Source organism: Nerophis ophidion, linkage group LG07 (genome assembly GCF_033978795.1).
Source record: "Nerophis ophidion isolate RoL-2023_Sa linkage group LG07, RoL_Noph_v1.0, whole genome shotgun sequence".
NCBI classification, from domain to species: Eukaryota; Metazoa; Chordata; class Actinopteri; order Syngnathiformes; family Syngnathidae; genus Nerophis; species Nerophis ophidion.
Genome location: NC_084617.1, coordinates 73,950,483 through 73,970,862, shown reverse-complemented (window position 1 = coordinate 73,970,862; position 20,380 = coordinate 73,950,483). Strand labels below are relative to the sequence as shown.

The following is a 20,380-nucleotide window of genomic DNA, read 5'->3' as shown; positions in this document are numbered from 1 at the left end:
AGCATATTCAACTGAATATGGGTTGAAAAGGATTTGCAAATCATTGTATTCTGTTTATATTTACATCAAACACAATTTCCCAACTCATATGGAAACGGGGTTTGTAATAAGAATGAAGATATCGTTTAGCTTTTCATTGGAAACAACATGTAGTTGTGAAGATGTGTGCTACCGATGGCGTCACCTCAGTTGTTGACACGCCACATCCCGCTGTCACGCGCTGTTAGCAAGCATCAGTGGCAGTTCACTTTTTTCTTCCCTTCCTGTAAGCCTGTCCTCACCTCCACGATTCTGATTAGTGACATGCTTCCTGACTTATTCGGAACAAGGCCTTTAATCCAACCATTTAGCGCCTGTCATCGCCTGGTTAATTGGTCTATCTGAGACAATTCCTCTTGGCACAGCACACGGACCGAGACTTGTTGTGGTGTACCTGGATCCTGTTTACATCATGGTGGCAAATACAGGGTGGGTTGATGTCGGTATTTTAGCTTTTTGTAAAGTTTTGTTGTTGGCTCTCCTTACTGATCATTTATTTTGGTTTGTTTAGTTGTAAGAGGGGCTTCACGGTGGCAGAGGGGTTAGTGCGTCTGCCTCAATACGAAGTTCCTACAGTCCTGGGTTCAAATCCAGGCTCGGGATCTTTCTGTGTGGAGTTTGCATGTTCTCCCCGTGAATGCGTGGGTTCCCTCCGGGTACTCCGGCTTCCTCCCACCTCCAAAGACATGCACCTGGGGATAGGTTGATTGGCAACACTAAATAGGCCCTAGTGTGTGAATGTGAGTGTGAATGTTGTCTGTCTATCTGTGTTGGCCCTGCGATGAGGTGGCGACTTGTCCAGGGTGTACCCCGCCTCCCGCCCGATTGTAGCTGAGATAGGCGCCAGCACCCCCCGCAACCCCAAAAGGGAATAAGCGGTAGAAAATGGATGGAAAAATGGATAGTTGTAAGAGTGGGAGGTTAGGGCAGTGGGCCCCAACCACCGGGCCTTGGCCCGATTGGTACCGGGCCACAGAATAATTTTTTATTTAAAAAAAATAAATAAATAATAAAATTGTTGTGACAGTGTGATAAATTAAACACTAAAATGACTGTAATAGCTCAAAAGAGAAATAGAATATGTGGGAATACTGCTTGCCTGTGTATCGGCTGGGGACATCTCTGCGCTGCTGATCCGCCTCCGCTTGGGATGGTTTCCTGCTGGCTCCGCTGTGAACGGGACTCTCGCTGCTGTGTTGGATCCGCTTTGGACTGGACTCTCGCGACTGTGTTGGATCCATTGTGGATTGAACTTTCACAGTATCATGTTAGACCCGCTCGACATCCATTGCTTTCCTCCTCTCCAAGGTTCTCATAGTCATCATTGTCACCGACGTCCCACTGGGTGTGAGTTTTCCTTGCCCTTATGTGGGCCTACCGAGGATGTCGTAGTGGTTTGTGCAGCCCTTTGAGACACTAGTGATTTAGGGCTATATAAGTAAACATTGATTGATTGATTGATTGAATAAAATCAGCTAAGATAGTCTGCCAAACTTTTCTTAAACGCAAGGGAGAAGTGGTGGGATATATATGTATGAGGGTGTACAATATGCTCTATATTTAAATGTGGAATATTCTGTCTGAGCGGATGTTTTCATGCTTTCAATCACAATTTGATTTGATACACAGTCTGCTCTTCAACTTTTCTGCCACTTGGTGGCAATACAGCGAGCAGGATTGTGGTGCAGCAGTGACATGTGGTGAGCAAAAAGGCAGGTCCAAAAGAGAATAGTTCTAATTCATATTAATATTAAATATCAGGTAATAATTCAGTATTAATACTTGTTCATCGATTTGTGTTATAAATGTAATGACTAAATGATAACTGAAAATCTTTAAATTTGCACATTTCTTGATCATATACAGTGAAGGAAGCTGATATGAGGCTGCCTTTATAGACATTTGTCTGCTTAGTGCAGACCGGACAAATTAAAGGAGAACATTATCACCACACCTATGTAAGCGTCAATATATACCTTGATGGTGCAGAAAAAAGACCATCTCTTTTTTTAACAGATTTCCGAACTCTAAATGGGTGAATTTTGGTGAATTAAACGCCTTTCTGTTTATCGTGCTGGAGGCGATGACGTCAGAATGTGACGTCGCTGAGGTAACACACCCACCATTTTCATTTTCAACGATTACAAACACCGGGTCTCAGCTCTGTTATTTTCCGTTTTTTCGACTATTTTTTGGAACCTTGGAGACATCATGCCTCGTCGGTGTGTTGTCGGAGGGTGTAACAACACTAACAGGGAGGGATTCAAGTTGCACCACTGGCCCCAAGATGCCAAAGTGTCTGCCGCCAGACCCCCATTGAATGTGCCAGAGTGTCTCCACATTTGACCGGCGATGCTAAGGCAGACATGGCACAGAGATGTATTGATAACCTGCAGATGCATTTGCAAAGATTGTCAATGAAACCACAAAGGTGAGTTTTGTTGATGTTGACTGCCAGCTAATCGATGCTAACATGCTACGCTAATTGATGCTAACATGCTATTTACCGGCGGTGCTAAAGCAGACATGGCACAGAGATGTATGGATAACCTGTAGATGCATTTGCAACTATATTACGTTTCCTTCCACCCACATTTAATGCGAAAAAAACACTCACCAATCGACAGATTTAAGTTGCTCCAGTGTCAAAAGATGCGAAAGTCCTGATCGTTTGGTCCGCACATTTTACCGGCGATGCTATCGCAGCTATTCGGCCATGCTATGGCTATGAATAGCGTCAATAGCTATTCGCTCAGTAGCTTCAGTTTCTTCTTCAATATTTTCATACTCCAACCATCTGTTTCAATACATGCGTAATCTGTTGATTCGCTTAAGTCGCTGAAATCCGAGTTTGAATCCGAGCTAATGTCGCTATATCTTGCTGTGGTATTCCCATTGTTTGTTTACATTGGCAGCACTGTGTGACGTCACAGGGAAATGGCCAGTGTCTTCGCAGAGAGCGAAAATAAGGCACTTTAAAGCTTTATGTAGGGGATATTCCGAGACCGGTAAAATTTTGAAAAAAACTTCAAAAAATACAACAAGCCACTGGGAACTGATTTTTATTGTTTTTAACCCTTTTGAAATTGTGATAATGTTCCCCTTTAAGGCCCGGAGGCCACATGTGGCCCATTGAGCTTTTCAATCAGGCCCGCTGGACATTCCCAAATAATTTTTTTAGATCTATGAGATGAAAACTGTAGCTGCAATTATGATGTGCAGTCATGTTTTCAAATAACCGTAAGTCTTCAACTATACAAAGTATTTTAATGGTTGGAATCGGCGCTTATGGATGATATACCAGTTACCATGGTAATCTACTTTGTTACTATGGTCATTTACGTCACAGCAGTTCAGACGAGGCACCAAGCAGTGTGGGCGGGAAGCGTTTCCACAGATGCGGAAGGAGATTTTCACAAGAAAGTTCTAAAGCTTAGTGATATATAAATAGAATAGAAAGTACTGTATTGATCCCTATGGGAAATTCAGCAAATATCAGATTGTAGGTGGGTTTATTGTGTACCCTTCTTGTTCATATTTCACTGTTTATAGCATTTTTGTTGCGTTTCACTTGATTGTAAAATATGTCGATCGACAGGGGGGGTGAAATTCATATTTTGTCAATATTCAGTGTTTTATCGTTCATAGACAAATGTAAAATTCTATTACGTTTTTTAAGGCGGTCTGTCATAACGTTTTTAGCATTCAATCCGACATTATTGTGAGGTTTTGTATTGGTGTTCCTAAAAAGAGATGTACTGGCCCCCAGACAAATTATTGTCTCTCTTAATGCACTGATTGAGTACATTATAGAAACCAGACGAGGCAGTGCCTAATATGGTTTTTCCTGTGTAGTGCGTAAGCAATCATTTCCTGTCAGCTTTAGTGCACAAGCATGCTGGTTTAGGGTGTGAATAAAAACAATGTAAAAAAAGGTGATATTAATGGAGATTGGATTATTTATTTGTCTGTTATATCTCCCAGCCCAACGATTTTAAAATCAGCTCGGAATAATTGCAAATAATGACGTAATACTAATAAAAATAATAAAGCTAATAAAAAATGCATTTTTCACATCTTCATTCGCACCAATTGCATACTGTATAGTACTGATAAGAGTACCAATGAATACCGGTATCGCTAAGGAATAGAGATGTACGATAATGTCTTTTTTTGCCGATGTCGGCTATCGTCCAACTCTTAATTACCGATCCTGATTTCAAACGATACCGATATATACAGTCTCGGAATTAACACATTATTTTGCCTAATTTTGTTGTGATGCCCCGCTGGATGCATGAAACAATGTAGCAAGGTTTTCCAAAATAAATCAACTCAAGTAATGGGAAAAAAATGCCAACATGGCACTGCCATATTTATTATTGAAGTCACAAAGTGCATTTTTTTATTTATTTTTTTAACATGCCTCAAAACAGCTGCTAGGAATTTGGGAGAGCATGAGGAGGTTGAGGTGGGGTGTAGCGGAGGGTGTATTTTGTAATGTCCTGGAAGAGTTAGTGCTGCAAGGGATTCTGGGTATTTGTTCTGTTGTGTTACAGTGTGGATGTTGTCCCAAAATGTGTTTTGTCATTCTTGTTTGGTGTGGGTTCACAGTGTGGCTGTTTTTTTTACAGCCACCCTCAGTGTGACCTGTATGGCTGTTGACCAAGTATGCGTGGCATTCACTTGTGTGTGTGAAAAGCCGTAGATATTATGTGATTGGGCCGGCACGCAAAGGCAGTGCCTTTAAGGTTTATTGGCGCTCTATACATCCGTGTACACAGCGGCGTTTTAAAAAGTCATGCATTTTACTTTTTGAAACCGATACCGATCATTTCCGATAGCACATTTTAAAGCATTTATCGGCCATCTGTAGTTAACAGCGATTAGCGCATATGAAATAAAGTTTTATAATAACTCCAAAGTAGGGATGCACCGAAATGAAATGTTTTGGCCGAAGCCGAATAAAACTTAAACGCTTGGCCGAAGGCCGAATACCGAATAATGAATGCAGTTTTTCACAATTTTTTTTATATTGCATAAATAGCCTAGAATAAATATTTAGACATGTTTTTCAAATAAAGTCTTTTTTTATTGAATATTGACATTTTTTTAATATTCCAGTAGCCTTTGCTTTTCAAAAAAAAAAAGCACAAAGTTTTTCATTTATATTAGGCCTTCAAACAAAACATGCATTCCGAAAAAAAAATAAAGTGCATTAGAGTGGATAAACCAACAACAAATGAATTATTGTCCTTTTGGCAAAAGTCTGCTTAGCCACAGTAGATATGCTAATAATGTAAACAGAAGGCTCAAGTAAATCTCAATAAGTGTGTGCTTGTAACCTCATACACTTATACAGGTAGCCTACACAACAGGCTAATAATGTAAACAGAAGGCTCAAGTAAATCTCAATTAAGTGTGTACTTGTAACCTTATACACTTATACAGGTAGCCTACACAACAGGCTAATAATGTAAACAAAGGACCCACTAAATCTCAATAAAGTGTGTGCTTGTAACCTCATACACTTATACAGGTAGACTACACAACAGGCTAATAATGTAAACAGAGGCCCCACTAAATCTCAATAAGTGTGTGCTTGTAACCTCATACACTTATACAGGTACACAACATATCCCAACGTCACCGCGTCAAAAAATTGCGTCACACGCCACTATTCGGCCTTGTTTTTAACTCATTCCACCGAAGGCCGAATGTGGCTTTTTTTCGCCATATTCGGCCGAATATATTCGGTTACCGATTAATCGGTGCGTCCCTACTCCAAAGTGCCTCACCCGCCATGAACCTCACTGGTAAGCAGTCTTAAACAATTACCATCAAAACATTCAGCAGATTCATAAACCTTTTGTGTATGAACCCAAATCAACCACTTAGAAATGCCACTTGAGCTCAGGAAGTCCTTTCATTTTATGAGGGAGGATCTCTACCACCCTGGGGGCCAGAAAAGGTATTCAATAGCTTTTGGTTCTTGCAGAAGAGTAGCGCCACACACACGCTAGCAAGAACTGAGGTTGTTGTTGTTGTGCTGCCGAGCTGTCATCTGTGCAGGTGAGGTCAGGGTTGGTGGAGGTAAGGGGAAGGTGAATGATGGATGTCTAATAGGCCTTGGAGCGTGTATACAACTGAGTGACATCTCTGGCCCCGGGCCTGAAGCTACTGCCATACATCCTGCTCTGCAGTAGAAAACACTGAGTACATGTCGTTAAGACTGATTGTGCTCTAGAATTTGACCAGGACACTAAAGTAATCACCTTACAAACTTGACTGTTTTTTGTAAATGAACATAAAACTGCAATTTAGAATAATTTTAAGGTGCTGCAAATATCTAACTACTACTATTCATTTAGTTGCTAATTTTGTCAACTTCACGTATAGGGTTGAACTTTTATTCATTTCTTACTTCTTTCCCTCTTTCATATTTATTTGTGTCACCATCTGGGCCAATAATATGTTTATGGAGATCAATTTGTGTAATTTTATCTAATCCATCCATCCATCTTTTTCCGCTTATCCGAGGTCGGGACGCGGGGGCAGCAGCCTAAGCAGGGAAGCCCAGACTTCCCTCTCCCCAGCCACTTTGTCTAGCTCTTCCCGGGGGATCCCGAGGCGTTCCCAGGCCAGCCGGGAGACATAGTCTTCCCAACGTGTCCTGGGTCTTCCCCGTGGCCTCCTACCGGTTGGACGTGCCCTCAACATCTCCCTCGGGAGGCGTTCGGGTGGCATCCTGACCAGATGCCCGAACCACCTCATCTGGCTCCTCTCCATGTGGAGGAGCAGTGGCTTTACTTTGAGTTCCTCCCGGATGGCAGAGCTTCTCACCCTATCTCTAAGGGAGAGACCTGGAAACTCATTTCGGCCGCTTGTACCCGTGATCTTATCCTTTCGGTCATGACCCAAAGCTCATGACCATAGGTGAGGATGGGAACGTAGATCGACTGGTAAATTGAGAGCTTTGCCTTCCGGCTCAGCTCCTTCTTCACCACAACAGATCGGTACAACGTCCGCATTACTGAAGACGCCGCACCGATCCGCCTGTCGATCTCACCATCCACTCTTCCCCCACTCGTGAACAAGACTCCTAGGTACTTGAACTCCTCCACTTGGGGCAGACGATGTGGTCCTGTTGGCTTCATCTGGCCGGGATCTTCAGCTCTCACTGGATCGGTTCGCAGCCGAGTGTGAAGCGGCCGGAATGAGAATCAGCAACTCCAAATCCGAGTCCATGGTTCTCTCCCGGAAAAGGGTGGAGTGCCATATCCGGGTTGGGAAGGAGACCCTGCCCCAAGTGGAGGAGTTCAAGAAAAGAGGAAAAAATAAATAAATAAATAAATAAAAAATTTTATCTAATCAAAAAATACAATTGATTTGAGATAAATAGAAAAAAAATAGATTTGCTGAAAGTACGTGACGTATGTAAGAAGGTGTGTTTGCTGTCTGTGAGAAGGGGAGACAAGAAAGAGTGGGACGAGCCTGTAGTACAGGGGTCACCAACGCAGTGCCCGTGGGCACCAGGTCGCCCGTAAGGACCAGATGAGTCGCCCGCTGGCCTGTTCTAAAAAATAGCTCAAATAGCAGCACTTACCAGTGAGCTGCCTCTATTTTTAAAATTGTATTTATTTACTAGCAAGCTGGTCTAGCTTTGCTCGACATTTTTAATTCTAAGAGAGACACAACTCAAATAGAATTTGAAAATCCAAGAAACTATTTTAAAGACTTGGTCTAGACTTGTTTAAATAAATCCATTTACTTGGCTTCTTATAACTTTCAGAAAGACAACTTTAGAGAAAAAATACAACCTTAAAAATGATTTTAGGATTTTTAAACACATATACCTTTTTACCTTTTAAATTCCTTCCTCTGCTTTCCTGGCAATTTTAATCCATGTTCAAGTACATTTAATTTTTTTTATTGCAAAGAATAATACATTTTAATTTAATTCTTCATTTTAGCTTCTGTTTTTTCGAAGAAGAATATTTGTGAAATATTTCTTCAAACTTATTATGATTAAAATTCAAAATAATTATTCTGGCAAATCTAGAAAATCTTTAGAATCAAATTTAAATATGATTTCAAAGTCTTTTGAATTTCTTTTTAAAAATTTTGTTCTGGAAAATCTGAAAGAAATAATGATTTGTCTTTGTTAGAAATATAGCTTGGTCCAATTTTTTATATATTCTAACAAATTGCAGATTGGATTTTAACCTATTTAAAACATGTCATCAAAATTACAAAATTAATCTTAATCAGGAAAAATTACTCATGATGTTCCATAAATTATTTTTTTTATTTTTTCAAAAAGATTCGTATTAGCTAGTTTTTTTTCTTCTTTTTTTCGGGTGAATTTTGAATTTTAGAGAGTCAAATCTAAGATAAACTATGTTTCAAAATTAGATTTTCATTTTTTTTCTGTTTTGTCCCCTTTTAAACCGTTCAATTAGGTGTTTTTTTCATCATTTATTCTCTACAAAAAAACCTTCCGTAAAAGGACAAAAAAATGTACAATGGAATGACAGACCGAAATACCCATTTTTTTTAATATATATATATTGATTTATTTATTAAAGGTAAATTGAGCAAAATGGCTATTTCTGGCAATGTATTTAAGTGTGTATCAAACTGGTAGCCCTTGGCATTAATCAGTACCCAAGAAGTAGCTCTTGGTTTCATAAAGGTTGGTGACCCCTGCTGTATTGTAATGCCAGCAGCTTAAAGAAACTGCGTGACAACATATACTCGAATATCACAATATAGTCATTTTCTATACTGCAAAGAGACAAACCCGCAAGCCCTAACTGGAACATTAAAATAATGGCAATCAAACCGAACCATATTTAAATAATTTAGTGTGTATGTACAAGTCACACTAAATGCACTGGATATACAAATCAAAGCTCGACTGCAGTCCACATTTTGTAACACACTGGATGTAGTAACTAGTTAGCACGAAGGCAAATAAGTATCCAAAAATAAGTTTTAGTCATTATTGAGGCTTCTTAAGAGTTCTGGTTGGCAGAAAGAACTAGTAAGGTGGCTTTTGTTGTCCATCCATCCATTTTATACCGCTTATTCCCTTTTGGGCTCGCGGGGGGCGCTGGCGCCTATCTCAGCTGCAATCGGGCGGAAGGCGGGGTACACCCTGGACAAGTCGCCACTTCATCACAAGGCCAACACAGATAGACAGACAACATTCACACTCACATTCACACACTAGGGCCGATTTAGTGTTGCCAATCAACCTATCCCCAGGTGCATGTCTTTGGAGGTGGAGGGGCCTATCCCCAGGTGCATGTCTTTGGAGGTGGGAGGGGCCTATCCCCAGGTGCATGTCTTTGGAGGTGGGAGGGGCCTATCCCCAGGTGCATGTCTTTGGAGGTGGGAGGGGCATATCCCCAGGTGCATGTCTTTGGAGGTGGGAGGGGCCTATCCCCAGGTGCATGTCTTTGGAGGTGGGAGGGGCCTATCCCCAGGTGCATGTCTTTGGAGGTGGGAGGAAGTCGGAGTACCCGGAGGGAACCCACGCATTCACGGGGAGAACATGCAAACTCCACACAGAAAGATCCCGAGCCTGGATTTGAACCCAGGACTGCAGGAACTTCGTATTGTGAGGCAGACGCACTAACCCCCTTCCCACCGAATGATATATACACACTATTATTCAATCTGTTTTTCTTTACTTAAATATATTTTCTTAAATACTCCACCATGGTAATTGTGTGATTCTGTTCATAACTTTTATGGACAGAATTTCTCGGAGCAGTCAGGACGTTGAGGGTTTCTGGTTTGGTGGCTGCAGGATTAGGTCTCTGCTTTTTGAAGATAATGTGGTCTCGATGGCTTCATCTGGCCAGGATCTTCAGCTCTCACTGGATCGGTTCACAGCCGAGTGTGAAGGGGCTGGGATGAGAATCAGCACCTCCAAGTCCGAGTCCATGGTTTGCGCCCGGAAAAGGGTGGAATGCCATATCCGGGTGGGGAGGAGATCTTGCCCGAAGTGGAGGTGTTAAAGTACCACGGAGTCTTGTTCACGAGTGAGGGAAGACTGGATGGTGAGGTGGACAGGCGTCTCCAGTAATTCGGACGCTGTATCGATCCGTTGTGGTGAAGAAGGAGCTGAGCCGGAAAGCAAAGCTCTCAATTTACCGATCGATCTACTTTCCCATCCTGACCTACGGTCATGAGCTTTGGGTTATGACCGAAAGGACAAGATCACGCCCAAAGGAGTTTGGGGCTCTCCCTTAGAGATAGGGTGAGAAGCTCAAAGTAAAGCCACTGCTCCTCCACATGGAGAGGAGCCAGATGAGGGTGGTTCAGGCATCTGGTCAGGATGCCACCCGAACCTCCCTACGGAGGTGTTTCGGGCAAGTCGGGCAAGTCTGGGAAGACCCTAGGCACGTTGGGAAGACTATGTCTCCCGGCTGGTCTGGGAACGCCTTGGGATCCCCCGGGAAGAGCTGGACGAAGTGGCTGGGGAGAGGGAAGTCTGGGTTTCCCTGTTTAGGCTGCTGCCCCCTTGACCCTACCTCAGATAAGAAGAAGATGGATAGATGGTAATTGTGTCAAAAATATCCCTTATATAGAGAAGCTAGATTCTGGTAAATGTTACCAGCAATTGTTTCTGGATGTAGATGCAATAATCAAAAAATGAAGTTCATTCTTTTCTGCTGTCATTGACTGGTTTCATACATTAATTACATTGTATCCATGTCATCTGTAAATGCAGTGCAATTATTTCAACATGGCATCTTCTCAAAGCTGGCTGCCCGTGCATGTCACCATTCCTGTAAAAAGGTGATGGGGTCACGAGTAGTTGAACAACTGTACTGCCTTTGAGACAGTGTGACATCTAGTCAGGCTGAAGGCGTAGGGTGAAACGAGACATTTTCCCCAGTTGATGAAAGTGTAGAATCCTGCTGACGCTCTTTACTTGATCTCCTTTAAGCCTCTCACAATAGTGATAAGTGCACCTGTGCATTACCCAGACACAGGGACAAGGGGCATTGGGATTTTTTTTTTTTAGGAGTTGGTGTTAACATGGACAAGGGCAGTATTTGCCACAGGCACTCTGAGCTGTCAGGTACATGCCGTCTGGAGGTAGGAGGTTAAAACAAAGTGAGAGTGGGGCCTCCTGCACGAGGGCGATTGGCTTCACTCAGTAGTCTTAAATGTAGACTTGAGCCCTGAACATGACATTCCCCATCTGCAGGGATTAGTTTAAATGGTGGCAATTAGCCCTCCTCATAGCCAGGGATCTTAGGGTTGTATTAGACGTGTTATTCACCTGGACCACACACACAACATTAAGTACACTCGAGCAATATCCCAATGTGGAGGCACACCACCAGAAGAAATAATTAAAAAAACTAAACTCAGTTGACAGTAAAAAGTCGTTGTGGCAATTGTTGGATATGACTTTAAAGGGGAACATTATCAGCAGACCTATGTAAGCGTCAATATATACCTTGATGGTGCAGAAAAAAGACCATCTATTTTTTTAACCGATTTCCGAACTCTAAATGGGTGAATTTTGGCGAATTAAACGCCTTTCTGTTTATCGCGCTGGAGGCGATGACGTCAGAATGTGACGTCGCCGAGGTAACACACCCACCATTTTCATTTTCAACACATTACAAACACCGGGTCTCAGCTCTGTTATTTTCCGTTTTTTTGACTATTTTTTGGAACCTTGGAGACATCATGCCTCGTCGGTGTGTTGTCGGAGGGTGTAACAACACTAACAGGGAGGGATTCAAGTTGCACCACTGGCCCGGAGATGCCAAAGTGTCTGCCGCCAGACCCCCATTGAATGTGCCAGAGTGTCTCCACATTTGACCGGCGATGCTAAGGCAGACATGGCACAGAGATGTATGGATAACCTGCAGATGCATTTGCAACGATAGTCAACGAAATCACAAAGGTGAGTTTTGTTGATGTTGACTGCCAGCTAATCGATGTTAACATGCTACGCTAATCGATGCTAACATGCTATTTACCGGCGGTGCTAAAGCAGACATGGCACAGAGATGTATGGATAACCTGCAGATGCATTTGCAACGATAGTCAATGAAACCACAAAGGTGAGTTTTGTTGATGTTGACTGCCAGCTAATCGATGCTAACATGCTACGCTAATCGATGCTAACATGCTATTTACCGGCGGTGCTAAAGCAGACATGGCACAGAGATGTATGGATAACCTGTAGATGCATTTGCAACGATAGTCAACGAAATCACAAAGGTGAGTTTTGTTGATGTTGACTGCCAGCTAATCGATGTTAACATGCTACGCTAATCGATGCTAACATGCTATTTACCGGCGGTGCTAAAGCAGACATGGCACAGAGATGTATGGATAACCTGCAGATGCATTTGCAACGATAGTCAATGAAACCACAAAGGTGAGTTTTGTTGATGTTGACTGCCAGCTAATCGATGCCAACATGCTACGCTAATCGATGCTAACATGCTATTTACCGGCGGTGCTAAAGCAGACATGGTACAGAGATGTATGGATAACCTGTAGATGCATTTGCAACTATATTACGTTTCCTTCCACCCACATTTAATGCGAAACAAACACTTACCAATCGACGGACTTAAATTGCTCCAGTGTCACAAGATGCGAAAGTCCTGATCGTTTGGTCCGCACATTTTGCCGGCGATGCTAACGCAGCTATTCGGCCATGCTATGGCTATGAATAGCGTCAATAGCTATTCGCTCAATAGCTTCAGTTTCTTGTTCGATATTTTCATACTCCAACCATCTGTTTCAATACATGCGTAATCTGTTGAATCGCATAAATTGCTGAAATCCGAGTTTGAATCCGAGCTAATGACACTATATCTTGCTGTGGTATTCCCATTGTTTGTTTACATTGGCAGCACTGTGTGACGTCACAGGGAAATGGATAGTCGTATCGCAAATAGCGAAAATCAAGCACTTTAAAGCTTTATTTAGGGATTTTCCGTGACCGGTAAAATTTTGAAAAAAACTTACAAAAATACAACAAGCCACTGGGAACTGATTTTTATTGTTTTTAACCCTTTTGAAATTGTGATAATGTTCCCCTTTAAAGCATAACCAAACATGCATCAATATAGCTCTTGTCTCAAAGTAGGTGTACTGTCAAGCCCTGACTTATTTGGACTTTTCGGGTGATTTCCTGTGTGTCTTGTTTTAGTTCTTGCCTTGCGCTCCTACTTTGGTGGCTTTTCCTCTTTTTTTTGACGGTTTAATGTCTTCCTTTGAGCGCTATTTTCCTTCATCTGCTTTGTTTAAGCAATTTTCATCCTTCTTTGTGGGTGCATTGTCGATTGTCATGTCTTTTTGGGATGTACATTGTCTTTGCTCCACAGTAAGTCTTTGCTGTCGTCCAGCATTCTGTATTTGTTTACTTTGAAGCCAATTCAGTTGTAGTTTTGTTCTACGTAGCCTTCCCTAAGGATGTCGTAGTGGTTTGTGTTGTGGTTTTGTGCAGCCCTTTGAGACACTAGTGATTTAGGGCTATATAAGTAAACATTGATTGATTGATTGATCGATCTTAGGGGCACTCACCTTTTGTTTGTTTTTTTTTGTTTAAGCATTAGACACCTTTTTACCTGCACCCTGCCTACCGCTCTTTCCGTCATCTACAAACCAATTAGCTACCTGCTGCCACCTACTGACATGAAAGAGTATTACACGGTTACTCTGCCGAGCTCTAGAAAGCACCGACACTCAACATCCATTCGTCCATCCATCCATCCATTTGCTACCGCTTGTCCTGTTCGGGGTTGCTGGAGCCTATCTCAGCCGCATTCGAGCAGAAGGCGGCGTACACCCTGGACAAGTCGCCATCTCATCGCAGGGCCAACATAGATAGACAGACAACATTCACACACTAGGGACCATTTAGTCAACAACGGCACTTTATTAGCAAATTATAATTACTGATTTGCTTGAAAAAATATTTTTACCCCTGATAGGTTAAATTAGATAATCTCCCACATCACACCAGACTGTATCTCACGGCACACTGGTGTGCCGCGGCACAGTGGTTGAAAAACGCCGCTCTATGCAATATACCGTGAATGGCATCCACATGTTTCTCGTCTCGTAGGATTGTCATAATCATAATGATATTTTTGTGTTTTACAGGCTTGTGGTTGGAGCGAGTTGTATCCTTTTATCCGCCAACTACTGTAGCACATGAATAAATGACTGGTACAGTGGGGCAAAAAAGGATTTAGTCAGCCACCGATTGTGCAAGTTCGCCCACTTAAAATGATGACAGAGGTCTGTAATTTTCATCATAGGTACACTTCAACTGTGAGAGACAGAATGTGAAAAAAATCCAGGAATATCACATTGTAGAAATTTTAAAGAATTTATTTGTAAATTATGGTGGAAAATAAGTATTTGGTCACTTCAAACAGACCCGTAACTTCTTCTTTAAGAAGCTCTTCTGTCCTCCACTCGTTACCTGTATTATTGGCACTTGTTTGAACTCGTTATCCGTATAAAAGACACCTGTCCACAACCTCAAACAGTCAGACTCCAAACTCCACCATGGCCAAGACCAAAGAGCTGTCGGAGGACACCAGGAAAATAATTTTTGACCTGCACCAGACTGGGAAGAGTGAATCTACAATAGGCAAGCAGCTTGGTGTGAAAAAATCAACTGTGGGAGCAATTATCAGAAAATGGAAGACGTACAAGACCACGGATAATCTCCCTCGATCTGGGGCTCCACGCAAGATCTCATCCCATGGGGTCAAAATGATCATGAGAGCGGTGAGCAAAAAATCCCAGAACCACACGGCGGGACCTGGTGAATGACCTGCAGAAAGCTGGGACCAAAGTAACAAAGGTTACCATCAGTAACACACTACGCCTACAGGTAATGAAATCCTGCAGTGCCAGATGTGTCCCCCTGCTTAAGCCAGTGCATGTCCAGGCCCGTCTGTAGTTTGCCAGAGAGATGATACAGCAGAAGATTTGGAGAATGTCATGTGGTCAGATGAAACCAAAATAGAACTTTTTGGTATAAACTCAACTCGTCGTGTTTGGAGGAAGAAGAATACTGAGTTGAATCCCAAGAACACCATACCTACTGTGAAGTATGGGGGTGGAAACATCATGCTTTGGGGCTGTTTTTCTGCTAAGGGGACAGGACCATTGATCCGTGTTAAGGAAAGAATGAATGGGGCCATGTATCGTGAGATTTTGAGCCAAAACCTCCTTCCATCAGTGAGAGCTTTGAATGGTTGACCAAACACTTATTTTCCACCATAATTTACAAATAAATTCTTTAAAATTCCTACAATGTGAATTCCTGGATTTTTTTTCACATTCTGTCTCTCACAGTTGAAGTGAGAGACAGAATGGTGAAAATTACAGACCTCTGTCAGCATTTTAACTGGGAGAACTTGCACAATCGGTGGCTGACTAAATACTTTTTTGCCCCACTGTAGTCAGTTGAGAAACTGCAAAGTTGTAAACTTGACTTAAATTTACCACTTGATGTCAGGCCAGCGTAGCATGAATGCCTCGTGGTGTTTGTTTTAAGGTCAGTGTGCCATATGGGAGAGCCTTTTAGTTTTGTGTGCAAGGTAAAACACACATGCTTCCCATATGTGAAACTATTGCAAAACAAACAAAGTGACATGTTTCCAAATACAGTGTACCACTGAGTGCTTTTTTAGTTTGCTACTGTTTTACTGTGTCTTTTAGGTTGCCACTTTAGTATGCGGGACTACTAAGTCCGCATTATTTAAGGTATTAATTCATTTATTCATGATAAACACAGCAATCCCTAACCTGATGTTGCTCAGATGTGGCTCTTGAGTGTGCAGGCTTCCTCACAGGCATCGGCTTGGACACCACCGTGATGGTCCGCAGCATCGCCCTCCGGGGTTTTGATCAGGTACTGCTTCTTCTGTAATCAACTATTCTTGATGCCATCATAATAATAATATATTGCGCAATTGCATTGTTTTGGGGTTTTAACAGCAAATGGCAGGATTGGTGACAGACTACATGGAGTCCTATGGAACAAAGTTTGCATGGAAGTGTGTCCCCACCAGTGTGGAAAAACTCCCAACAGGAGTCCTGCAAGTAACCTGGAGTGATATCCTGACAGGCAACACACACAAGGACACCTATGATACCGTGTTGTGGGCAATCGGTAAGTGTGTGTGTGGACGTAGTCCTACACATGGATCAATCAAAATAGGGTGTTTTGTTAGAGATGGCCGATAGTATCGGACTGCCGATATTATCGGCCAATGAATGCTTTAAAATGTAATATCGGAAATTATTGGTATCGGTTTCAAAAAGTAAAATGTATGACTTTTTAAAACGCCGCTGTACGGACTGGTACACGGACCTAGGGAGAAGTACCGAGCAGTTGCGTCTCCCAGTCATACTTGCCAACCCTCCCCATTTTCCGAGGAGACTCCCCAATTTCAGTGACCCTCCTGAAGATCTCCCGGGGCAACCATTCTCCCGATTTCCACCCAGACAACAATATTGGGGGCGTGCCTTTAAGGCACTGCATTTGCAATCACAAAATATCTACGGCTTTTCACACACACAAGTGAATGCAAGGCAAACTTGGTCAACAGCCATACAGGTCACACTGAGGGTGGCCGTATAAACAACTTTAACATTTTTACAAATATGCGCCACACTGTGAACCCACACCAAACAAGAATGACAAACACATTTCGGGAGAACATCTGCACCGTAACACAACATAAACACAACAGAACAAATACCCAGAAGCCCTTGCAGCACTAACTCTTCCGGGACGCTACATTATAGACCCCCCGCCCATCTCAACCTCCTCATGTTCTCTCAGGGAGAGCATGTCCTGAATTCCAAGCTGCTGTTTTGAGGCATGTTAAATTAAGAAGGAAAAAAACATATAGATGTCGCACTGGAGTATAAGTCACATTTTTTGTGGAAATTTATTTTTTGACCATAGTAACTACCGTATTTTTCAGAGTATAAGTCGCTCCGGAGTATAAGTCGCGCCTGCCGAAAATGCTTAACAAAGAAGGGAAAAACATATATAAGTCGCACTGGAGTATAAGTCGCATTTTTTTGGGGAAATTTATTTTTTGACCATAGTAACTACCGTATTCTTCAGAGTATAAGTCGCTCCGGAGTATAAGTCGCACCCGCCGAAAATGCTTAATAAAGAAGGGAAAAGCATATATAAGTCGCACCGGAGTATAAGTCGCATTTTTGGGGGAAATTTATTTTTTGACCATAGTAACTACCGTACTTTTCAGAGTATAAGTCGCTCCGGAGTATAAGTCGCACCTGCCGAAAATGCTTAATAAAGAAGGGAAAAACATATATAAGTCGCACTGGAGTATAAGTCACATTTTTTGGGGAAATTGATTTTTTGACCATAGTAACCACCGTATTTTTCAGAGTATAAGTCGCTCCGGAGTATAAGTCGCACCTGCCGAAAATGCTTAATAAAGAAGGGAAAAACATACATAAGTCGCACTGGAGTATAAGTCGCATTTTTTGGGGAATTTTTTTTTTTGACCATAGCAACTACCGTATTTTTCAGAGTATAAGTCGCTCCGGAGTATAAGTCGCACCTGCCGAAAATGCCCGATAAAGAAGGGAAAAGCATATATAAGTCGCACTGGAGTATAAGTCGCATTTTTTGGGGAAATTTATTTTTTGACCATAGTAACTACCGTATTTTTCAGAGTATAAGTCGCTCCGGCGTATAAGCCGCACCTGCCGAAAATGCTTAATAAAGAAGGGAAAAACATATATAAGTTGCACTGGAGTATAAGTCGCTTTTTTGGGGGAAATTTATTTTTTGACCATAGTAATTACCGCATTTTTCAGAGTATAAGTCGCTCCGGAGTATAAGTCGCACCTGCCGAAAATGCTTAATAAAGAAGGGAAAAGCATATATAAGTCGCACTGGAGTATAAGTCGCATTTTCTGGGGAAATTTATTTTTTGACCATAGTAACCACCGTATTTTTCAGAGTATAAGTCGCTCCGGAGTATAAGTCGCACCTGCCGAAAATGCTTAATAAAGAAGGGAAAAACATATATACGTCGCACTGGAGTATAAGTCACATTTTTTGGGGAAATTTATTTTTTGACCATAGCAACTACCGTATTTTTAAGAGTATAAGCCGCACCTGCCGAAAATGCTTAATAAAGAAGGGAAAAACATATATAAGTCGCACCGGAGTATAAGTCGCATTTTTTGGGGAAATTTATTTTTTGACCATAGTAACTACCGCATTTTTCAGAGTATAAGTCGCTCCGGAGTATAAGTCGCACCTGCCGAAAATGCTTAATAAAGAAGGGAAAAACATATATACGTCGCACTGGAGTATAAGTCACATTTTTTGGGGAAATTTATTTTTTGACCATAGCAACTACCGTATTTTTAAGAGTATAAGCCGCACCTGCCGAAAATGCTTAATAAAGAAGGGAAAAACATATATAAGTCGCACCGGAGTATAAGTCGCATTTTTTGGGGAAATTTATTTTTTGACCATAGTAACTACCGTATTTTTCAGAGTATAAGTCGCTCCGGAGTATAAGTCGCACCTGCCGAATATGCTTAATAAAGAAGGGAAAAGCATATATAAGTCGCACTGGAGTATAAGTCGCATTTTTTGGGGACATTTATTTGATAAAACCCAACACCAAGAATAGACATTTAAAAGGCAATTTAAAATAAATAAAGAATAGTGAACAACAGGCTGAATAAGTGTACGTTATATGAGGCATAAATAACCAACTGCTATGTTAACCTAACATATTATGGTAAGAGTCATTCAAATAACTATAACATATAGAACATGCTATATGTTTACCAAACAATCCATCACTCCTAATTCCGATGAAATCTTATACGTCTAGTGTCTTACGTGATTGAGCTAAATCATATTATTTGATATTTTACGGTAATGTGTTAATAATTTCACACATAAGTCGCTCCTGAGTATAAGTTGCTCCCCCAGCCAAGCTATGAAAAAAACTGCGACTTATAGTCTGAAAAATACGGTAGTATAATATCATCCATAGGCGCAGATTCCAACTATTTAAATACTTTGTATAGTTGAAGACTTACGGTCATTAGAAAACATGAGTGCACGTCATAATGGCAGCTACATGTTCCATCTTAAAGATCTAAAAAAAAAATTATTCGGGAATGCCCGGCGGGCCAGATTGAAAAGCTCAACGGGCCACATGTGGCCCCCGGGCCTTAATTTGCCCAAGTCTGGTGTATATTATTACCCTTACCATAGTTAAAAAATAATATTTAAAATTGGTCGGGAGGGGCTTGACGTTTAAAAATTTCACCCGGAAACAGAATATCTCCCTAACATTTGTGGAGCAGTGGATGTCACGGGCCATCTTGTTATTTTCCTGTGATCTACTAACACAACCATCTAAAAGATCAACCCCCCCCCCCTGTTGCAGTCGTCCATCTTCATTGTCATCCTCACCAGAGTGCACTGTCAGCAGATAGCATAGGAATCAAGGTTGAAAACAAAGTAATAAAGCCTGAGTGATGGAGATGGCCGGGGGAAATGTTAATCACCTAGCAATAGCTCACCGGCTTTCTGGGTGGAGAGGGGCCAGAGCGGGCAGGATGCACCCAAACATAGGGTCACTTTATTCCCCTCTTTGTTCTCCCTCCCTGGCTCTTCCTGTTAATACCAACCTGCATCTGTCACTTCTAACCCTGCCGGCCGCTTTTTTTTTGTGTGCCAGTGCTACAGTGCCAACCTGTCTAATCCATTTCTCTCCTTTATTTTTGTATCTACAAACCCCGTTTCCATACGAGTTGGGAAATTGTGTTAGATGTAAATATAAACGGACTACAATGATTTGTGAATCATTTTCAACCCATATTCAGTTGAATATGCTACAAAGACAACATATTTGATGTTCAAACTGATCAACACTTTTTTTTTTTTGCGAATAATCATTAATTTTAGAATTTGATGCCAACAACACGTGACAAAGAAGTTTGGAAAAGTGGCAATAGATACTGATAAAGTTGATTAATGCTCATCAAACACTGATTTGGAACATCCCACAGGTTTGCAGGCTAATTGGGAACCCTGATTTTATACCCTGTTTGGGTTTAAAAACAGCTTCCCAAAAAGGGCTCAGTCTTTCACAAGAAAGGATCGGGCGAGGTACACCCCTTTGTCCACAACTGCGTGAGCAAATAGTCAAACAGTTTAAGAACAACGTTTCTCAAAGTGCAATTGCAAGAAATTTAGGGATTTCAACATCTACGCTCCATAATATCATCAAAATGTTCAGAGAATCTG

The 20,380-nt window shown here is 41.7% G+C and overlaps 1 protein-coding gene across 1 annotated transcript in view; it reads left to right on the top strand.

Annotated features, from left to right (window-relative positions):
• Positions 1-20,380, top strand: part of txnrd2.2 (thioredoxin reductase 2, tandem duplicate 2) — a 69,262-nt gene that overhangs the window by 16,239 nt on the left and 32,643 nt on the right. Inside the window, exons 9-11 of the mRNA XM_061907091.1 lie at positions 14,197-14,216; positions 15,873-15,964; positions 16,051-16,225. Of these exons, the coding sequence (XP_061763075.1) occupies positions 14,197-14,216; positions 15,873-15,964; positions 16,051-16,225 (287 nt within the window). The remainder of the gene's footprint in view (positions 1-14,196; positions 14,217-15,872; positions 15,965-16,050; positions 16,226-20,380) is intronic.